The following is a 23,113-nucleotide window of genomic DNA, read 5'->3' on the forward strand; positions in this document are numbered from 1 at the left end:
TTGCGGTAAAGATGCACTCCAGGTCCCCACATACCTAACATTCTCCTTATATATATTTCTTTAGATTTGTCTTTCTTTTGTTTTGTCTTTCAGACAATCTCCACGTGTGTTTATTTGAAAAGATTCAGGTTTCTTAACTACTTTTCGACTTTGTTGTTAGCATATATACACACAGCTGTTTATAATCCTGGCGTGTATGATTTTAACCCGTATATGCATGACCCAGAATGAATCATTTTAATTAGTAAATTACTTTTTTTTTATACCGTTGCCAGCAATCCAGCTGCACAGACATTTACTTCCAACATTAAGCTGTTAATGCAGCTCCAAAGACTTCTGCACTCTGCCAGGATTAAAACTAAGCTATGCTTCTCTAATTTTATGACTGTAGGTTCCTTTTTGTGTCTCCTGAAGCTGTCCGTGCATTCGACAAGTCTTGCCGGTATTGAAGCTCTATTTTAGTTGAATTGCATGTTTTCACTGTGCAGTATTAGTAAGGAATGTAGGAGTGCCTTCACTGGAGTCTCTGTTCTCTTACTGCGTGTCTGTGGTTCCCAGCACTGATACTGGAGTGAGATTTACAGTCTATAAAGTCTTTAAAGGACTTCAGGGGCAAAGAGAATATTTTCACACACTTACTGGATGTTAAGTCTGTTTGCCATGACTTTAAACCAATTTGTTAAGAAAGTAAAAGATCGTGTAGCTATTGTGATATTAATCAGAATCAGAATACTTTATTGATCCCGAGGGGAAATCATTTAATATTAATAATTAATAATTATATTAATACTCAATATTAATAGTAATTATTAATTAATAATATTTAATATTAATTATCACTACAGCGTCATTATTTATCTTTAAATTCATTTTAATGACTGCTAACTACGGTGCACTTTTTCCAAAAATTATCCAGTATTTTATTTTGAGCATGAAATGCGGTCATTTCCGTTACGGTCTTTGTTACGTTCAACAAACCGGATCGCTTTAAGAGGCACAGCGCACGCGCGGCTTGGCGTACCCGCTTGAGGCCTCAGAAAGAGCACGAGATGCAAAGAACCAATAAGAGAACAACAGATCCACAGATCTCCAATCAACTACCGGCAACCTCCCGTACGAACGCTACGTTCAGGTCCCAAAGGAAACCTGATGTTTCTGCCTTAAAACAATTAAATGTAACGTTCAAAGTCGCTCGAACTGGAGTTTAAAATGATAATCTGATTGTTCCAGGCTAACGAAAAGAAGTAATTCAGTGAACTCCAGTTTCCCCTTTTCTGTGCATATATGTTACTAAAAAGGTTTTTTACTATACTGCATAATAACGCCCAAATTTGGACAAAATAATAAGAAAGTCTATGAAAAACCCTCTTATACAAACTAGCCTTCAGTGTACTCCAGAGAATTGGCTTAAAGTGTCATATAATAACAACAATAAATAACCATCATTATTGTATAGCACTATTTAAAACACATTTCTGAAACTCTTAACACATCACAGAGAGGTCTACATATCGCATCACACAGTATAGAAATATGTATATTCAACCATAAACTGTTACAGATCCTTCTTGCAAACATATTAACATTAAAGCAGTGGTGTGAATCATAGTCAATAGGAAATGGATAAATGGATGGAGATAGAAGGAAATGAAATTACATCTAATTATTACTGGTACATAGTACAGTATAGGACTGCTGCATATTCTTCCCACTGAATGTGTCCAGTTACCCTTAATTAACATACAATGAAAGCTGAGTTAGTCTGAGGATTGACCCTTGTGGGATCCCATAGGAGTGGAGTAAGCCCTGTAGTTATTTATATGAATTTTGAAGTGTTTGTGAGATAAGAATGATGAAAACTATGTGAGAGCATCACTATAACTATAATCTCAGTTCACTATTCTGTTTGTTAGAATGGCATTAATCACCTTACCATTACTCAAGAATATTGTTTTGGAGTTTCAGCAGGCACAGTGATTTACACACTGGTGCCTTCCTGCAAAAAACCTGTTCCTGGTATTAACGCCTGTCAGCGGGGGGCTGTATTCCTGTTTTCTCCCACAATCCATGGGCCCTAAATTTAATTGACCATAGTGTGAATATGAGTGTGTGGTTCTGTCTCTCAGTGATGGACTAGTGGCAGGTCAAGAGGTACCCATGACAGGTGGGATGGGTTCGTGACACCACAGGTTCCTAAGTTGGAGGAGAGGTTAAGAGGATGGATGGATGGATGGATGGATGGATGGATGGTGTTTTAGTGCTGTGACTCTGAGAGAAACTAGATTAGAACTGATGCAAGGTGCAGGGTTCCTTAACCAGTTGAAGAAGCAGGTTTTTGGAAAACTTCAGTAACGACTTGTATTTTAGAAATGTGGCTGTAATTATATAACAGTGGAAGACACAGGCTGCCTTCAAGTGTTCAGGTATCCAAAGCAAAAGCTGATAACATGAAGGAAAGGGGAGATGACCAGAAAGGTATCTTTGAGAGATTTACCAGGAATAATATCAGCAGAAGGCTATGCATATGAAAAATGGTATTCACGAAATGGAAACTGTACATTCAGGCAACAGTTATTAATTAAATTAATGTTCAAAAATATTTAAAATGAAAGATTTTACTACTTTGTGAAAAGTATTAGTTGATCTTGAATTTAAGGGCATCACCTCATCTTTCTAAAGGTGGGACGGGGACAAGAAAAACCCAGAGAAGTAAGTGTTGGAGGGACAGGAATATTTTGCAACTCATTCGCTTATCTGGCCATAGGGAAGTCATTTAATTGTGTATAAAAGGAGCATACTGGAAGAACAGGGCTCTCAATGGTTTACCCATCTACAAACTGTGGCACAATATCAGAATAATGTTCTGCAGTGTAAAATCTTTACTGGGTAAATCTAGTAAAGATCTGAAAACCAACATGATCTTCTGTTACTCAGGTGGCGCGCTGTCATGGAAATCACTGCATGGGTTTAGGAACACCTGCACGTTCTGCCTGTGAACACTGACATATCCAAATGGTCTGAGCTGAAGTTTGTTATCAGTGTTTAAAAAGGCTGCATCTCTGATGGTTGGCATTAGATCAGTGCCTATGGAATTGGCACCTTGCACATTTGGAAAGGAACCAAGACTGAATTATATACACAGGTTTTAGAGCAACATGTGCTCCCATGGCGATGATGTCTTTTACATGTTTATGGAGGATGTTGCTAAGCTGCACACTACAGCAGGGCTTTGTAGTGGAAGACCGCAGGTTCTGCACCAGATATTTGATGATATTTGTGACATCACGAGATGAAAAGCCGCAGGACTGTTGAGCAGCTCTGTCCCTTATATCAGACAAAAATGATGCTCTCCCAAAAGTCCAGCACCTGGTCTCCTCAGTTCCCAGGTGTTTATGGATGGTTGTTGAAAGTAGAGGTGATGTTGGAAACATGGCCATGCTGCAAGCTTTTTGGGATGTTGCTTCCACCAAATTCACAATGAGCTCATTTGTTTTCTATGTTGCGTTATGAGTAAAGTATGGGTTCATGAGATTTGGAGGAGGTAAAGTTTGTTGAACAGCATGTATAACTTCATCTGAGCTTCGTTAGTCTTTCTTAGCCTGCTGCAGTTACAGTTACAGCCGCGTATCTGTTACAGTGAACCTGCCGTCAGCTGTATAACGTTAGCATTAGCTTGTGTTGATGCTAAGCTGCTATTAGCAGGTCCTGTTCAGCGCTAAGTTGTGTCCGGACGACTTTACAGTTTAGTTTTCTCCGTATTACGATCACCAGATAACTGTGGATGGCCTCGTGTGTACGGAAGCTTCGTGGTGAAGCGCTTTGGCCTGTGGGAAATGTAGGAAGCACCAGGACGAGCTGCGCACCGCAGGAAACAAACATGCTGCTCTGTCTTGGGTGGTCGGCTTTGCCATTTCCAGATTGAGCGTTGTTATATATCTGGGGGATTACTCCTGATTAATTATTTGAGCTGTCACGTACTATGTGGCTGTATCAGTGTGAGTGCAGCTCATCATGGTGTGTTTCACTAATTTAATAACAGTAGATGTTAGCCTGATGTCCTCTTAGAGACCAACAGAGCAACGCTGCTGATTTTATTTTTGTATTTTATAGTTTGAAAGTGACACTTGGGACACAATGAGTGTGCGTCCCAATGTATTGTGCTCCTTCAGACACAGATCCACACAGCATGTGTATATAAACCATGGAAGAAGCAGAGCTTTCATAGTGACACACTGCTCAGCTTCACAGTGTGTGTGACACAGGTGGGTCACTTGGATGGGCAGAGGTGAGGCCTGGTAAAAAGCTACAGCTGTAAACTGTGACAGTGCTCATATAGGGGGCTGTTGGGGTTGTCTCACTTTTGGATGCAGGCTCCAGGGGCCGTTAGGGGAATTGCAGTTTTTGGCACTTCTGCACAGGTTTCAGTTTTCAGCCCTGGAGGTGCCGCCTGATATGAGGCGACACTTTTGTCTTTGTCCTCTCACCGTCTGTGAGAGATGAGTATCCACCATGTGAGTCCCTCCCTCTCCACCAGTCGGTCAGACGTCTGCCCGTCCTCCAGTCTGTTTCGGCTAAAAGGGAGATTTTCCTTCCTGCTGTGGCCGAGGCCTTGCTCATTGGGGTTGAGCGGTTAGTGGGATTTTCTCTGTACTTCGTGGTCTGTGCCTTCACGTGACTGTTGTTGTGATTTGTTGATCACAGAGACCTAAAAGACCTGGTGACCTCTAATTTCCTGCTTCTAAATCCAGACAGAGGCTGTTGTGCTCGGCCCTAAAACTCTTAGAAACAGCATCATCGTGGCCTCCAGTGAAGCTGTGAGGAGCCATCTTTGAGCAGAATATATCATTCAGTGTGCACAAACAACCACGTAGGTCTGTGAACTAAGCTGAGAGTGATTCTAGCTGCACGATTGTGAGTCAGTGTTATCAGACAGGTGCCATGAAAAGCCTCAAAGCCTCCAGTTAACCTGAAACGCTGCAGCACGAGTACCAACAGGAAGTAGAAAGAGAGCATATCTGTCACATATTAGCTCCTCTTCACTGACTCCCTGTTAAATCCAAGATTTAAAGTCCTCCTTCTGACAGACGAGGTCTCGAATAATCAGCCTCTGTCGTCTCTTAAAAAGCTTGTAGTACAAAGTTATACTGATAGAGCACTCCCTCCTCAGACTGCAGCCTTATTTGTTGTTGCTAGGTAGAATAGGAGGCAGTGCCTTCAGCTGTCTCTCAGTGGCCCATCTCCTGTGGACCAGCTCCCAGCTTGGATTCATGAGACTCCCCATTTAGTTTTTGTGTTTTTTCTCTAAAGCTTATTGTTAGAACTGGATCAGGTGTCTCTGAGCCGTATCCCAGTAACACTGCAGTAGGAGGGCTGCTGGGAGACTTCATCATCTATCACCATGTGTTCTCTTTGAAAGCTACATATTTGTTATATAAGATGACGTAATCAGGCACTGTTAGCATCTCTGTTTGAACACTTATTAATAGATATACATGACAACACACTGCCACAGTACTAAAATAGTTTAGCAAAATGCATTTGGAAACAACAATGTACACGTCATGTAAGTTCATATAAAGTTTCATCCAGACTGATCACATGTCTCTGAGGTGAGGAGGAGCAACATCACCTCATTACATCATTTTATTCCCTGTTCACAACCACAGTTTAAATCATGATTCAAGTACAGATTTGAAGCTTTAACAAAAGTATTGCTTTCATTTCTCAGAAATATTTTAATGCTCTCACCACATTTATTGGACAGATTCATTTTAAATATAAAGATTGTTTTTAATACCTTGATGAAAATCCTTTGCAGATGATGCCTCAGGTCTAAAACTGTATTCCCAGTATTCCCAGTGTGCCTCCTTAGTGTCATGGTAACACGTTGGCTCAGGAAGTGACAAAGTCACTTTTTAAAGGCAAATAAGAAGCTTTAAAAAATAAAAGCTGCCATATGAAACAAATGGAGCTTCCTGCTGTGGTGACCCCAGAGTGACTAAAGCATTTCTATAAACTAACACAAGAATAAACGAGAACATATCAAAATGAAAAGTAACTGCCATAAATCTCATGTACTTACACAGAAAAGTCAAAGCTCTGCCCATCAAAGCCCCGACTGTGATGACCTCAGGGCTCCACCACAGCAATCACAGGCTGCCACTGTGCCGCTGAGTGCTCTCCCAAAAAGCCGCGGCCCGTCAGGCCCGTCGGGCTCGTGCAGTCTGAGTGTTGCACAGCAAAGCCTCCGTGGTGTCATTTCTAAAGCATCGTGCTCATGCATTGTTCTGGCTTGTATTGCTAGTGCAGACCTAGCATTACAGCACAGCCTGTATTGTTTGCTGTATAGGCAACATCCTGTAGAAACCGCTGGCACTGTTTGGTTTCAGACTTTCAAACCATTCACAGCCATGAAACAGGACTGAGCTTATTTTCAGCATCACCTCAAATATAATGAAGGCTTTCTTTATGTTGTTGGAACGTCTTCTTCATGTTGGTGACACGTTTGAAAGTGTTCAGATTTAAAGTGCAGTGATGTGGATGTGTGTGTGTGTGTGTGTGTGTGTGTGTGTGTGTGTGTGTGTGTGTGTGTGTGTGTGTGTGTGTGTGTGCACTGTCACGCTGCTCTGACTGGTCAGTAACTCTGTTCTACATATTGTAGTAAATAAGCTGTTGATAAGATGAACAGGTGCTGACTTACCTGTTCCTGTTTTTGGGAGCCAGTAAACAGGCTGCTGGTAGCAGGTGGACAGTACAGCCTGGCTTATCGTTATGGTAACAGCAGGTGGGTGGGACTGGGTGTGTTTGGGGAGGGGCTTGGGTTACTGTGTTAGTATATTAATAGTATTCAAAAGCAATATGTGTTTACTGATGCTGCTCATCCCCTCATTGTTTAGTATATGTAATAAATAATTGTTATTATTATCAATATTATTATCAGGTTAAGTGAAATTCATTCAGTCCAACTCAAAGAGAATTTCTATTTGTGCAAAATATTCCGTTTGCATAACATCAAGAAGCATAAATTCATATTAAAATATATAAGAAAACCAAAGTGTTGTTTAGTTAGTGGGTGGATGGCTGAAGGGTAATCTTGGTTTCCTTTGTTTGGGACAAACATTTGGGAATATTTGTTTGAGAGGAAGAACTTTATATTATATATATTATATATTATATATATTATATATTATATATGTTATATATTATATATATTATAACACACGATAACTTTAAATGAATGTCGTGTTTTTAATTCCGCTCCGGACTCGTGAATCTCAACCCAGCAGCAGCGGTAACGTTTGCACGTCCTCTCCCGTTAATGCGGCAGGTAAATAATCAACTAACAGTGCATATTATGTTAGCGCGATCTGCCTTATTACAAACCTGCCATCACTGTGCATTTAGTGACCATGATGAGACAGACAGAGTCTGGCTCAGATGCTGGCAGTTCTCGCTGCAGTCTGCCGGTAGCGTCTCCTTTCAGGCAGGACAGACGAACGTCACCGAGCAGTGACTCAGTTTGTGGTCAAAGGCTTGCACCGATTTTCGGTAAGTGAATGTGTTTAATTGTAGTCAGGGACATTACTGGATATTCTTGTGTAATTGCTACAGAATAATTTATGTTACACTTTGTTATTGCTACAGAAGAATATTTATTTTATTATTTTACATTTACATATTTCTTTCCTGGGGTCCCTGTGACACCCACTGAAGAGCCGTAGGCTGGATCTCTTAAGATCTCACTGTTGGGTTTGTAAGGCCATGTTACTCCTAAATTTCTATCTTGTTCAAAGAGAAGATATAGAACAAAGTTCTAAGATAATCGACCTTAGTGTTCTCCTTTTTTAAACAGAATCGATAAAGAATCGAAAATGGAACCGGAATCGTGAAAATCTTATCAATACCCATCCCTATTTGTCGGTACTGCGCAAAGTGGCCAACAATCCAGCAGCAGCGACCGATTGGCTGTTGGCGGTCAGCTCCGCCCTGTCGTCCAGCCAGCGCCTGTCCTCCTCTCTTGTCCTGATTGTGACTTATCTCATCATCATGGGTCAGGAAAACATCTGCCAGCTGGCTTTGAAAGCAAGCCAGGCTGTCGCTGCTGCCGACCCCTGCCAGGTAGATAACCCACACAACTGTTCTCTTAAATCTGTGGACTGAATATAAAGTAATGCATGTTGTTCCCTCAGACATGTAGATATGTTGTATGTGAGGCAGCTAGCTTGTGTTTGTCTTTCTAAGAGCAGGGAACACATGTTGATAACCTGGTGTTTTGGCACCAACACATGACTTTGAAATGGTTCAGATCAGCAGGAAGATAAAAGCTGTCACTGCTGTGTGATTGCTGCCGTATAAAGGGAGAGGTTAGGGAGTGCTCTAAGGGGACAGACCTCTCTCTGGACTTGTGTTGGAGTCACTAGCTGCAGATGAAGTGTGAGTTTACCCCTCATTACTCAAGCGTGCACCGGGCCCCAGAGGATTCACCTTCTGCTCTAATTGCTCCCAGAGTGCTGCACACACTGGTGTTTGGATGCACTGGTTGAAGGTTGTTGGCATATTTGAGTCCTCTGGAGATCTCTGCTCGCTCGTACTTGTCATGTTAAACGTGCAGCAGCAGGTCTTTGTTACAGGAAAAGCCAGAAGCTAACCACTATGAAACCTTAATGATGATTTACTGCAGTGATGTTGATTCAAAGTGATGTTTTTGGCTCGACAGCATTAAACGTGTCATCGCTCACCTTTATTTTCTTTGCCCCTCCCTCTCGCTCTCGGGCCGTGCAGGTGAAGCGGTCGCTCTGCAACAGTTAAGGCTCGGAGTGCCATTAGGTGTGTGGTGGTAATTAAGCTGTGACACTGCACAGCAGCGTGATGTATCTAAGGACCGTGATGCTGTCTCACTGTTTCCTTATTTGTAACCTGTCTCATACTAAAGTGTCAGGACTTCATGTGTGATCTATGAAGCTTTAACTGACTGCAGAGTACAAGATGGGCACCACACATTTAGTATCACAAGGGCAGACTCAACCCTGCTCTATCTGTTTATGCTGAACATCCTGTGAAGCTGTCGGTTTGTGTGCACGTACAGGTCAGTGATGCAGCCTCTGTACGGTCTGACAAAGTGCATTTAATGTTTGGTTGGTGTGTTTGCTGATGTGGGTGTTTCCCTCTGCAGGTCCCGCCCTTCGTGCTGCTTCTTTTGTTCAAACTGACCAAAGAAAAGAATCCCGTCCTGGCTCACGCTGTTCTCACAAGCCTGCCAAACCTCGGCACTCATAAGGTACGCAGCACGACTAAGAAGAACCTGTACTGACTGTGAGCGTCTGGAGACGGGGCTGGAACATCAGCAGCACCTTTCTACTTCATCTGAGCGCTCACAGTGTGTTTTAGTCCATCATACACACATGTGAGCTTTTATCTGTGGGGTCATCCAGGTCATGTAGTCTGAGGAGCTTCTCTTCATCCAGGAGGCTCCTAGAGTTTAAAAACCAGGGACCCGCGTGTCCCAAATACCAGCCTGTGAGCACAATCCACCAATAGCAGCGATAGATGTTAGTTTAGATTTTTGGGTGGTTTAAGTTGCAAAGCCGTCATTTCAGTCTGCCAGGAGCTGCTCAGTTCAGAGCAACATGAGATTTTTGGTTGCCAGTAATTTGCTAATAGAACAGCCCCAGCTTTGTAATGAAATCATATAAACAGAGGTTACATGATCCAAAGGCTCCAATCTGGGACTGGAAGTACAATACAGTGGCTTGCAAAAGTATTCGGCCCCCTTGAACTTTCCCACATTTTGTCACATTTCAGCCACAAACATGAATCAATTTTATTGGAATTCCAGGTGAAAGACCAACACAAAGTGGTGAACACGTGAGAAGTGGAACGACAATCAGACATGATTCCAAACATTTGTTACAAATCAATAACTGCAAAGTGGGGTGTGCGTAATTATTCAGCCCCCTTTGGTCTGAGTGCAGTCAGTTGCCCATAGACGTTGCCTGATGAGTGCTAATGATTAAACAGAGTGCACCTGTGTGCAATCTAATGTCAGTACAAATACAGCTGCTCTGTGACGGCCTCAGAGGTTGTCTAAGAGAATATTGGGAGCAACAACACCATGAAGTCCAAAGAACACAGCAGACAGGTCAGGGATAAAGTTACTGAGAAATTTAAAGCAGGCTTAGGCTACAAAAAGGTTTCCCAAGCCTTGAACATCCCATGGAGCACAGTTCAAGCCATCATTCAGAAATGGAAGGAGTATGGCACAACTGTAAACCTACCAAGACAAGGCCGTCCACCTAAACTCAGGCCGAACAAGGAGAGCGCTGATCAGAAATGCAGCCAAGAGACCCATGGTGACTCTGGACGAGCTGCAGAGATCTACAGCTCAGGTGGGGGAATCTGTCCATAGGACAACTATTAGTCGTGCACTGCTGTCAGGGACCAAGCAGTAAAGCATAAAGGACACAGGTGGTTTTAATTCAAAAAAGGGGTTTTATTGACCCAAAAATATGAAAATATATTTAACAAAGCCAAAACTTAAACAGGCAGACCAATAAAAGAGGTCAACTCAATAGACTAAACTCAAGATAATAATTAACAAAACCTCAAACAACCATATGACAAACTGACCTGCTGAAATGACACACAGGTAGTGATGGCCCGCTTGAAGCTGAAGCTCCGGTGCGTGTGTCAGAAAGATCAACGCGCTGCTTCAGAAGCACTGTGTCGAAGCTTGATTCGTTTGGCCAGAGTCACATGATCGGGGACGTCCGAAGCTTCATTTAGAACCTAACTGCTTCGGTATCTGATTCAATGGTTTATAAGGAAGCGAATCATTCGCGGGATTTGTGGAGTGTTTTGATGGTGACAGATAGCGAACCACTGATCATTCTACTGAGAGATTTGGAGCCAGCGAGGAATAGAGGAGGTTCTGTTGTGTGGGAGAATTTTGAGTGGATTTTTGTCAATCGGGTGGGTTTTCCAGCTTTGTGTTCTGGCTGTTTGCTTTTGTTTTGTGCGTGTTTATTATATCTGAAAACGGGAAAAAGGTAAAATGTCAAAAATCTGCTTCCATAATATAAATATCATTAAATAACTTTAGAAAAACTTCCACTTGACTCTTTACATGTAATGTTGTAAAAATATATATTTTATTGTTTAATTAATCTTAAACTGTTAGTCTGCCAAATGTGCAGCAATTGAATTTCTTTATTCTCTTTAGCTGATAGTTTGTGGGGCCCAGGTAGACTGTAAAACTGCATCTCTACCAGTTTCTCTGCACTCCAGCCTCCTCTGTGCCATGTGAAGGATTTTCCTTAAGGCAGGAGAAATTATCTCCACGAAAAGGAACAGGTTCGGCCATCGCACATTAGAACAAATTCTCTTTTTAAATAAAAATGAAAAAGGGTTACCTTAAATGCATCATGTTTTTAATTCCCTTTCCATTTCACAATCAATTCTACCCCCAGGTCAAAAATATGTCTGGGAAAATTTCCCTGATATAATATTATTTATAAATACACCTGTCTAGCTGTTAATTGCATAAGTGCATGGAGGCAGGACCTCACAGCAGAAGCATACTCCATAATGTGTTGTACATTATTATATGTATATATTATATGTAACGTGGTATTTTTCAATTATTGTATTTACCAACATCAAGAAGTCACAAGCAAAGAAAGACCACACCATGGTGCATATTTAAACAAGGAGAGTTTACTGGTCAAAACTATTTATTAAACAAATAAAACACATTTTTAAACCACCAAAAAAAATACACGTTCAAAGCAACAGCGGCCCAATATCAGACAGAACTCCACTCTGTAGAGAGAGCAGTCATTATGAAGCGGTTGGTTTTATTTTGTGGATTCAAGCTGCTCTTTGTATTTTTGGCCACCAGATGTCACCAGAGAGGACTGTGTTTAAAAGCTTCGAGTAATGAACCGTTTTTCAATACAGGCTTCAGAAAGCTTCATTTGGTAGTGATGGCCCGCTTGAAGCTGGCGCTTCGGAGCGTGTGTCGAAAAAAACAACACACTGGTTCAGAAGCACTGTATCGAGGCCTGCTTCGTTTGGCAAAAGTCACGTGACCAGTGACGTCCGAAGCTTCATTACGCACGTAACTGCTTCGGTACCTGATTCAAACGGATATAAGGAAGTGAATCATCCACGGGATTTTGAGTTGATTTTGCTCAATTCATTTTATCTGCCGAAGTGAAACACCTGAAATGTCCAAAATCATGTTTTCATAATGTAAATATCATTACAGCATATGACTTTAGGAACACTTCCATGTGAATTAAAGCTGATGAAGACTACAACAATGTATTTGACACTATACGTACATTACATTGCTACAGTTTAGAAAATCATTTTGTTTATTGTTTTTAGGTGATAGTCTGCAGGACCCAGGGATACCTGCATATCTACCAGCTTGCAGTGTAGTTCCTGCACTCCACAGCCTCTTCTGTTCCATGCAAGTGGATTTTCTCCAGGGCAGGAGAAACTATTTCTAAGAAAAGAAACAGACTCAGCCAGCACACAGTAACACTAATCCTCTTTTTAAATGTAAATAACAAAAGGGCTACCTGACATGGATCATTATGCCTGAAACGCCAGCATCTCAGGTTAAACCTCACAACATGTCGTCAAACACCATGCAGCTAAAACAGTACCTGGGAGCAGGGCCCTGTTTCAGGAAGCCGGTTTAGAAAACTCAGAGTGAAAAACGATACGCAGGGTTGAGTAACCCCGAACTGTCCAACTCGGAATATTCGGTTTCAGAAAGGCTGATAACAATTAGTTCAATCAACGCGGAGTTGCTTTAACCCCAAGTGAAGCGCGCGGACGAGGATACATAAAGCCCTGATTAGTGGAGCACAGATTAAGCGAGTCACCATGGAGACGGAGGGAAAGAAGGCGTGGTCAATGTATTTTACAGCGATTGAGGCCGAAATTCTGATGGCAGCATATGCCGATAACATGCAAATTTTGCAGAAAAAAAGTAACACAGCCTCAGCTGCAAAAAAAAGGGAGCATGCATGGCAAAACATAGCCGACAGAGTCAATGCGTGAGTGTTAATTTAAACATTGATCTAGGGATTTCCACCCATTTAACATGTTATTTTATCATATGTTATTTTATTTGTTATTTTATACATTTTATTTTGTGATGTGATGTGAGCACAGGTGCAACCCAACAGGCCCCAAACGTTCCTGGCAGCAAGTAAAAATGAAATATAAAAATATAGTCCAAACAGGTAAGGTGTAATTGTATTATGAGCCATAGTGCTTGGTCTGTTTGTCCCATGTAAATCAATTGCAGTTAGAGGCTACATTAATTGTCTTTCTGTAAGCACTTACTCTGTATGCTCAAATGTGACCCGTTATAGCCAACAGAAAAAAAGCGGAGGCCTGAAAAACAGGTGGGGGTCCTCCACCACCACCACTCACAGAGGCTGAGCAGTTGGCCCTCAGCCAAAACAGTGGGCGCCCTGTGGCCGAAGGCATCTCTGCGGGGACATCCTCTGAGTCAATAACCCCGCAAGACACAAGTGCCTACATAAGGGGTAAATTCAAAATAATACATGATGTGCATACATCCTTTCTTCACAGTCACCTTTGCAGTGCTGCTCATTCATTTGATAAACTCTTTACCATAATGAATTATTTTGTAGTGAAGTTATTTTCCTACTGATTTTGCCTTCCCTCAGTCTTGGTTGTCTTTGAGAGCATAATGACAATGAAGTGTAAGGTGATTGGTATGTTTGTTAATTGCCATTTGGTCCCTTGTAAGTTATAAGTGACCTGTATAAACCTCATATTCTATCAGTTGATGGTGGTGGTGTACTGCATCTGGTGCAGCCTCCTGTTGAGCCAGACCAACATGCAATTGTGAGTAATACTCCACAGATTATATGAGTTTACAGTAGAACAGCAATGTTGTTTATTTCTTTACTACAGGAAAATAATGAAGAAACATTGACAGCTGTTACAGAGGAGGAAGCAACAGAGACACTTTATGAGGTTTACATCTTTTAATACTTTGTGTACAGGAAACACAGGCGACCAATAAAGCCAGTTGAACAAAAAATCTGTTTATTCTTCTTTCAACATGTTGAGGTGATGGGTCAAAAGAAATGATTGTGACATATGGTGTCTCTGACTGCGCTTCCATCTTGTATGTCCGTGGGAGGGTCAGGATGTTCATGGTTTGGATCACTGCTGATGTTTGGTTCAGAAGGACAGTGTTCTCCTCTAATTGTGGCAATGTTGTGAAGAATCACACATGCCACAATAATGTCACATGCCCTTTCTGGGGTGACCCTGAGTCTTTGCAGGCACTGGAACCGGGCCTTAAGCATTCCGATAGTCATTTCAACTCTGGCTCTTGTCCTGCAATTAGCCAGATTATATCGCTGCTGTGGGCCCGGTTCAGGGTCAGGGTAAGGGGTAAGCAAATAGGGTAAACATGGATACCCGCTATCACCAAGCAAGTAGCCAGTGAACTCTCCTAAGACAGAAGGATACACTTCAGTTCAAATGTCCCTGAAGCAATTGGTCTTTATATATTTTAAAGTATTTTCAACTCACCATGTCCAAATTTTGTGCTCAGTGTACATTCACGGAATATTTGTGAGTCATGGACAGAGCCTGGCCACTTGGCTTCCACATTTGTGATAATGTTGGCAGCATCATATATGATCTTCACAGTGCAGAGAACACAAATTAGCATCCATTACTATAATGAAATAATTTGTTAGTTTGAAATGCTACAGGGAACTATGTACCTGTACATTAATGCTGTGGAAAGACTTCCTGTTCACATAGTCTCCTTCATTTACTGAAGGAGCAATGATTGGAATGTGAGTGCCATCTATACACGCCTGGGAACCCTGAAAATAAATGTAAAATTTAAGTAGTAGTCCAAGTATCACCACATCATAAATTAAGTTTTGTTCATCCTGATACCTGCAATTTTGTGGCATCCCTCTTTGATAAATCTTGTGGGTCTATGACCGGGGAACACCACAAACGAGTACAGGAGACGTTTCAGTGCAACTGTAACATTCCTGACTGCCCGACAGACGGTAGCCTTGGAAACGTGCTCAGCGTCACCAATATTATACAGAAAGCTCCCGTTTGCAAAAAACCAAAGTGCAATACAAATAATATGTACAGAACTGAGAGCATGTCCGCGATGTGTCACATGAGCAATATATGGCCTGAGGATGTTATTCAAATAACTTATAGATTGTGCTGAGAAACGGTAACGTTCACACAGAAACTCATCAGGAAATGATAAAATGTCCAAACGCGATCTGATCACTCTCTCCCAGCGGAGAGCTCTGCGGAGAATTTGGGCTTCACGATCTACTGGCTCTTCAAGGACGGGGCACGCCATGTCTGACACTTCCTACTGTCAGGTTTCCGACAAAGGGGCGGAGACAGTCAGGGTTAGTTGTAGTAAACCTGCTAGGGGGCAGGTTAGCTTCACGGAGTGTGTCGTCATAGTGACTCACTCAGGCTTCAGCTGAACTCGCTTTGTGAAACCGAAAACCCAGAGTTTTCGTTAACTCAGGGTATACTTACTCAGTTTTTCCACTAAACCGGCTTCCTGAAACAGGGCCCAGGTTTACGGATTCTGCATACAAACGTGAACACAGAGCGCGGACCCGACGCGTCAGAATCAGATTTTGGTGTGTCGTCGGGTCTGCGCTGTGTTTGCCTCTTTTTTTCTTCGCTGGCTTCTGCAGCTGCAGGTTTCATAACCCTCTGTTTACATCTCTAATTAAGTCTCACATGTGTCAGCTTTCTTTTAATAGATACGAAATTCCGGATATATACTGATACATGACCAGAATTGTAATATTTCTGACTGAGGCAAAACTTTCCAGATTCCAATCAAATTGAATCGGATCCTGTATCGAATCAAAATGATTCTACAAATCAGTAACGATGCAGCCGTACTCAGCCCCCTAAGCATTTTCCCTTTCCAGTTCACAATCAATCCCACCCCTAGGTCAAAAATATGTATAGGACAATTGGCCTCATCTAATATTTTGTATGAACCTGTCCAGCTGTCCAGTGATTAAATGACAAGTAGATGGAGGCAGGACTTCACAGCAGGGGCATACTCCATAATGTGCTGTGTGTTATCATATGTATATTATATATATTGCTCACTTATTGTATTTACCAACATCAAGGAGTTATGAGCAAATAAAGGCCACCATAGTGCATGTTTAAATAGGGAACGTTTATTGATCAAAATGTATTACGCAAATACGCATTACATTTTTTCAGCCCCCCAATCGAGAAAACAAAACCAATTACATGTTCAAAGCAACGGAACGGTGGCCCAATATCGGAGAGAACTCCACTCTTGAGTGAGCAGTGATAATTGAGCAGTCCGTTTTATTTTGCAGATTCAAGCTGCTCTTCAAAATATTCGCCACCAGATGTCACCGGAGAGGACTGTGTTGAAAAGCTTCGAATAATGAACCGTTTTTCAATACAAGCTTCAGTGCTTCAGAAAGCTTCATTTGGCCATCACTACACACAGGGGAACTTAAATACTGGTTTAGCTAAACCAAATGACACACACGGGGGAAACAAGATGGCTGCCATATAACCAACTAATACAAAACATTTAAACAATCATGAAACACCCCCCAGGCAATGAAGCATGTGGTGCAATCCAATTAGGCTGTCAGTGGTACTTCAGGTCTCCTTCAGGTCTCCCAGCCCTTTGCCAGACAGGAGGAGAAGCCAACCCCCAGGTAACTCAAACAAAGAAAAGATGTATTAATATAACATAAAACGGAACTTTGACCTTGCAAGGTTAATATGTGTGCACGCCATCACGGGTGGTGAGGTGTGGAGCTTACCATGTGTGGCATGCCATCACAACTGCACAAAGTTGGCCTTTATGGAAGAGTGGCAAGAAGAAAGCCATTGTTAACAGAAAACCATAAGAAGTCCCGTTTGCATGTTGCCACAAGCCATGTGGGGGACACAGCAAACATGTGGAAGAAGCTGCTCTGGTCAGATGAGACCAAAATGCAAAATGCTCTGTGTGGAAAACTAACACTGCACATGACTCTGAACACACCATCCCCACTGTCAAATATGGTGGTGGCAGCATCATGCTCTGGGGGGGCTTCTCTTCAGCAGGGACAGGGAAGCTGGTCAGAGTTGATGGGAAGATGGATGGAGCCAAATACAGGGCGATCTTGGAAGAAAACCTCTTGGAGTCTGCAAAAGACTTGAGACTGGGGCGGAGGTTCACCTTCCAGCAGGACAACGACCCTAAACATAAAGTTAGGACAACAATGGGATGGTTCAAAACAAAACATGTCCATGTGTTAGAATGGCCCAGTCAAAGTCCAGATCTAAATCCAATCGAGAATCTGTGGCAAGATCTGAAAACTGCTGTTCACAAACGCTGTCCATCTAATCTGACTGAGCTGGAGCTGTTTCAAAGAAGAATGGGCAAAGATTTCAGTCTGTAGATGTGCAAAGCTGGTAGAGACAGACCCTAAAAGACTGGCAGCTGGAACTGCAGCAAAAGGTGGTTCTACAAAGTATCGACTCAGGGGGGTGAATAATTACACACACCCCACTTTGCAGTTATTGATTTGCAAAAAATGTTTGGAATCATGTCTGATTTTCGTTCCACTTCTCACGTGTTCACCACTTTGTGTTGGTCTTTCACGTGGAATTCCAATGAAACTGATTCATGTTTGTGGCTGTAATGTGACAAAATGTGTGCAAGTTCAAGGGGGCCGAATACTTTTGCAACCCACTGTATTTTACCTACACATACATTCTTGTATTTAGACAACACCTGAGGGATAAAACAAACTGTAAATGTCTCCAGCTGGTGTTAACAGCACCACTAACACATCTGTGCTGATGGGGTGTGTGTATCTGTGATCTACAGCTCATGTCTGTCACATCAAATGCAGCTGAGTTTATGTAGCTCCATAAAGCACAGCTGATCGTCCTGCGCTGTGTGTGGTCCTGAAATGAACCTAATAAACAAAGATGTGTTTTTGAGGTTTATCAGTGTAAAAGCAGAGATCAGACTGTCCATCAAATCTCTGTGATGCCATCTCTGTGCACAAATGAATGGCACAATATCAAGAGCAACAAATCAAACACTGCATTAAACAAACTGTGCTAAATATTAGCACCATTAGCAGGGCACTGTGTGTGGCAAATGTTGGTAAATCAGTTTGTGCACATAACTGAAATGTTCCCCTCTCGATGTTTAGCACTTTGACAAAGGAGCAAAGAGAAATTCCCACGTCTTCCACACAGTTTTCTCTGTGTGAACACAGACAGTGTTTCTTGTACCCAGTTTGTAGGAGCTGGGATTGGACTCCACCACAGCAGCCTCTGTGTGGGATAGATGCAGTGCTCTGTAGTATAAAGCATTCTGTCAGTGAGCTGGACTCTCCAAACCAGCAGTCATCGTCTAACATCTGCCTTCTTCAGCTGTAACCGTGTGTTTCTCTTGTAAACTTGGCTCTGATCATATGTGCTGTAATATTCCAGCTGTGCTTCCCGATCGTGCTGCACAGTCTGCACATGCTGGCCGGCTCCCCCAAGCTGAGAGCAGTGGGACTGCGCCTCATGACCGCTCTGTGGAAAAAACAGGTTTGCAATAATAACGCATTACTATAAATGTCATATTCATGTGTTCAAAGCTTCTGTTTGTCTTTGATTGTGTGCTGCTTTGGTCATGTCTGTAAGGACCGGGTCTACCCAGAGCTGCAGCGTCTAATGAGCCAGCAGGACAGCAGGGTGGTGCTGGGGAGGGACGCCCAGTGGGAGCAGATCCTGGCCAGGGCCGCCTGTGTCAGGGACATCTGCAGAGAGAGGTGGGTCCTCCCATACTTACAGAAACAGTGGGCACTTCCTACATTCACTGGTTCATTCATTCAGTGGACTTTGCATGCACAGTGCAGACAGTGTGAGCTTCCAACACCAGGATTCTTCATCTTCCCTTCTAATGAGTAATAATCACTGACTGGACTCTTCATAGATGTTTCTGCTCAGCAAGCTGATGAAAGTTCAGAAAAATAGAAATATTTGTTTTTTCAGTCACATCAACTTTGCTTGTTAAGATAAATGAATGCACTTTGTAGCTTTGCAGTGAATGAAGCCTCAGCTCGACGCTCCACTGAGTCCCTGTTTCTCCAAAAATCAGCAGGAGTCCAGTTTTAAATATTTCCGTACAAATGTCCAGAGCAGCTACACGTGCCTGAATCCAGAAGGATCAAAGTCTTACAAAGTTCAGTTCAAACAGAGAGACTGAGAGGCCGCTAACTTCCTGTCTCTGCCAGACTATCAAAATAAAAGCATACATTTGAAGCAAAAGAAATCCAACTATGTCAGTCTGTAAGCACTGCTTCCCATATAATACAACTCTAAGCAAGTGAGCCTTAACTTTATAGTTTTAACCTTTAACCCAAAAACTATGTTGATCATATAAACTCCACAAGCTGCATCCAGGCTCCTGCACACGTCCTTTACATGTTAGCTGCTAGCTAATGCTTGTCAGTTTTTGTGAACTGGCCTTTATGTGTGTTGATGAAATAAAACAATGATTTTATTTGATTATTTCCTTTGTTCTAACCAGCTGGTGCACACTGTCCATCCTCCCGGGGCCTGTTACACCTGCTAACATGTACATGCAGCTTTTTTAGCAGCATTAGTGAAAACCTGGGAAACCCTCTGGATGGATGCTACCGTACAAATTTAGCAAATCATTGAGCTGTTTTGTTGTTTTCACAAATGCTTACGTTTGCTTTTATTGTAAAACATTTGCAGCCATAAGAGTTTGCAATGATAAGAAGCTGTGTTTGGCATTTACTTACTTACACGTGTCCTGGCACTTTTAATGCTTTTTTCTTAAATAAAAATGGTAACAAAATTAGAAGAAACTAGGGCTGAACGATTATGGAAAATAATCTAATTGCGATTTTTTTGCCCCAATATTGCGATTGCGATGCGATATGCGATTATTTTTTAAGGTCTTTGTCTTCTGTATTATTAAACAAAGACAAGCAATACATCATATAGTATGGCCAATACTATATTACATTAATTTTAAACTGTTCTTTCCTGGAAGACAGACCTCTGTTATGATGACATGAGGTGATGCATGAATTGATGACTGACATTTTTATTTAACTTCTTCAATCACAACAGTATATTTGAACATACACAATAGTTTATTTTTAGCTTACAAACATCTGAGCATAAAGTGCTGACAAGGAACCCTGGTGTAAACATTAAAATGAAAGTCAGTGCAGATTGCAGAAATATACATAAAAAAAATCAGTGGCTTTACCACACTCAGTTTTTCGACATCTGTGAACTACTAGACAGTCATTCAATTAAAAAATAATATTAAATAAATAAAACTAATAAATAAAAAATACACACATCTTACTGATCTCTGCAGTCAGTAACATTACACATAAAGTGCAAACATAATAGCAATTGTATAAACACACACACAAACACGCCTTTAAAATTTAAAGGCGTGAAATTGGACGGTCTAGTTCTGATTAGCGTCACCGCTGTCTCGGTGGAGTTTAATAAACTCGGCCGTCTGCTTCTTGCTATCTAAAATATAACCAGACACTGGTGTAAATTCTCGACTGTCTCATACTTCTGTTTAATAAGTTTTCTGTTTGACGTTTAGTCAGCTGTGTGAAAACCAAGGAGGAACCCACCCGGGGGATTAATAAAGTTTTATTTTATCTAATCTAATAACTTTAATCTCAGCCAAACCGATTTACTCACGAACAAACAAAACACTGAAAAAAGCCCAACAATAACATTTTTAGGTTGTCTAAGTGACTTATATATTACGTTTAACCCGAGCAGCGAAACTCCGCGGTGATCTGAAAATGATGTGCCGGGAGTTGTGCCGTTCTCGGCCGCATCAGTAACCCTCGAGCTCCCGGCTAGCTGTCGAGCTGGTGGGTAGCAGACGCCTCTGAAAACGTCGAAGCACTTTTGCAAATATGGGATATCTTGATAAACCGAGCAGATATTTGATGTTTACACAACTACTTTCTCGCCTGAAAATATGTTAAAAGTTTATTTTGTGACCCAGAAAGATTAGTATGAGTAATTTTAAAACTTGGTAGCGGCCGCCATTGCTGGAAACTGGAGTTTGGCTGGGCCGCGCTATGAATTCTGGGATATGGTAGTAATTTGGACAGCCTTCGGCGCGTCGCTGTGACGTAATCGGTCTACAAATGCGGCCTCAGGAGGATGCAGCTCATGAATTTGGACATGTCCAGAGTATAATCGCAGCCTTTGCGGTTAGAAAATTGCACTTGATCATGTCGCGATATTATCACAAATGCGATATATCGTTCAGCCCTAGAAGAAACACATTTCCCACTTTGTTCACGCTGATGTGTGTGTTAACCAGGCCTTACCAGCATGCAGGGGACATGGTGGCTAAACCTCCTTAGGAAACTCAACTCCTTTGGAGTCAGCACACCCATCATGATGACTTTTTACTACGCCTTCCTGAAAGCATCATGACCTTCTCCATCACCTGCTGGTCCCACTCCCTCAGCCTTCATACAGGAACAGACTGCAGCATCAGTGTGCTCTAAAATCATTGGCCTGCCTGTCAGAACTCTGGCAGGTTTTCATCAACAGGCCCTTAGACAGGCAGCCAAAATCATCAACGACCCCTCTCACATTCTTCACCCTGCATTTCAATGGCTCCCCTCTGGGCGACGCCTCCGCTGCATTTCCTGCAGGACTGAGAGGAGGAGGAGCGCCACCTTTGTCCCCAAAGCAGCTCTGCTTTTTAACTCCATCTGATAAGAACATTTCCCACACCAGAAACATAAACTACACTCTTATACTACCAACACTTTACTCACTTTTAGTCGCTTACAGTTATTTATTCACCTTCAGTCACTTTAATTTTAAAACTGTGTAATTTTAACACTGTATATTCTGTGTATTTATTATCTCACTTTTATTGTGCTGATCTTCAACGTCATGCTGCTCTGTTGTATGTTAATTGGCCCTTGGGGATAAATAAAGTCTCTCTGATTCTGTTCTTGTTTTTTTTATATTGGTAGTTTGATAGGTTTCGTATTTGTTTTCTTTTACATCATATTAAAATGTATAAATATATAGATTTAAATATATTTGTGTATTCATGTCTGGATTGTGTTTGGTTTTCTTTTATTTATTTCTGCAGTGGTTGTTGTGTATTACTATTTAGATTGTCTTTTTTCCATTATTGTAATTGTGTATAAAGTTTGATTTGAATGAAAGTTACACTCAAATGCTTTCAGTGTTGCTGTGTTGAGTGTTTTCATGTTTAATGTTTGTATGGAAGACACAGAAAGACATTCAGCTAAAGAAATCTGTGCTAGAGTGACTTTAAAAAATAAATAAACAGAATGTAAATAATGATGTTTAGTGTTTGAGATGGAAGCTGTTTCTACAGGATCCTGATGGACACTCAAAGGTTTATAAAATGTTCTCATTAGTTGTTTACAGCAGAATATCAACCGATGTGAACCAAAACAACAAAAGTGCTCTGCACATGTGTGTGAGACTACAGATTCTAGAACCAGAACTGCTGATTTCATTACTCTGAACTTTTAAAGGCAGGTTTTGTATCTGAGAGCAGGGACACTTGCTGTGTTCAGTGTGACTCGTCTCTGCAGAAGGTCAGGGCTCTGATAGTTGCAGTTAGCGGGTGACTTACTGGGCAGGTGGATCCTGAGTGTCTGTGGGAGTCAGGGTTCATTATGGTCCTGGTTGCTACTGGAAATAAAGAAACAAAAGGAGGGTGTGTTGTTCAGGAAGTACAGACTGTAGCTCAGCAGGTAGAATTACTAACTGGAAGGTTGGAGGTTTGATCCCTGGCTGCTCCAGTCTGCACGCCACGGTATCCTTGGGCAAGATGTGGAACCCCGACTTCCTCTCCGATGCATCCATCATAGTGTCATTGTTAGAAAAAGAAGTGCTTGTGTGAATGAAGCACGCTGTATAAAATGCTTTGACTGCTCATACAGAAAAGCAGCTCATAAGAACTGGTTCATTTTCCAGATAA

General features: G+C 41.8%; 1 protein-coding gene across 1 annotated transcript; it reads left to right on the top strand.

Moving 5' to 3' along the window:
• Window positions 1-6,652: 6,652 nt before the first annotated feature.
• Window positions 6,653-22,459, top strand: LOC112431169 (focadhesin-like). The gene is made up of 7 exons (XM_076882571.1): window positions 6,653-6,784; window positions 7,287-7,548; window positions 7,853-8,118; window positions 9,173-9,277; window positions 18,559-18,660; window positions 18,757-18,884; window positions 21,458-22,459. The coding sequence occupies exons 2-7, from the start codon at window positions 7,410-7,412 to the stop codon at window positions 21,498-21,500; spliced, it is 783 nt and encodes a 260-aa protein (XP_076738686.1). The 5' UTR covers window positions 6,653-6,784; window positions 7,287-7,409; the 3' UTR covers window positions 21,501-22,459.
• Window positions 22,460-23,113: the final 654 nt, after the last annotated feature.

This window comes from Maylandia zebra, linkage group LG3, assembly GCF_041146795.1.
Source record: "Maylandia zebra isolate NMK-2024a linkage group LG3, Mzebra_GT3a, whole genome shotgun sequence".
Taxonomy (NCBI): Eukaryota; Metazoa; Chordata; class Actinopteri; order Cichliformes; family Cichlidae; genus Maylandia; species Maylandia zebra.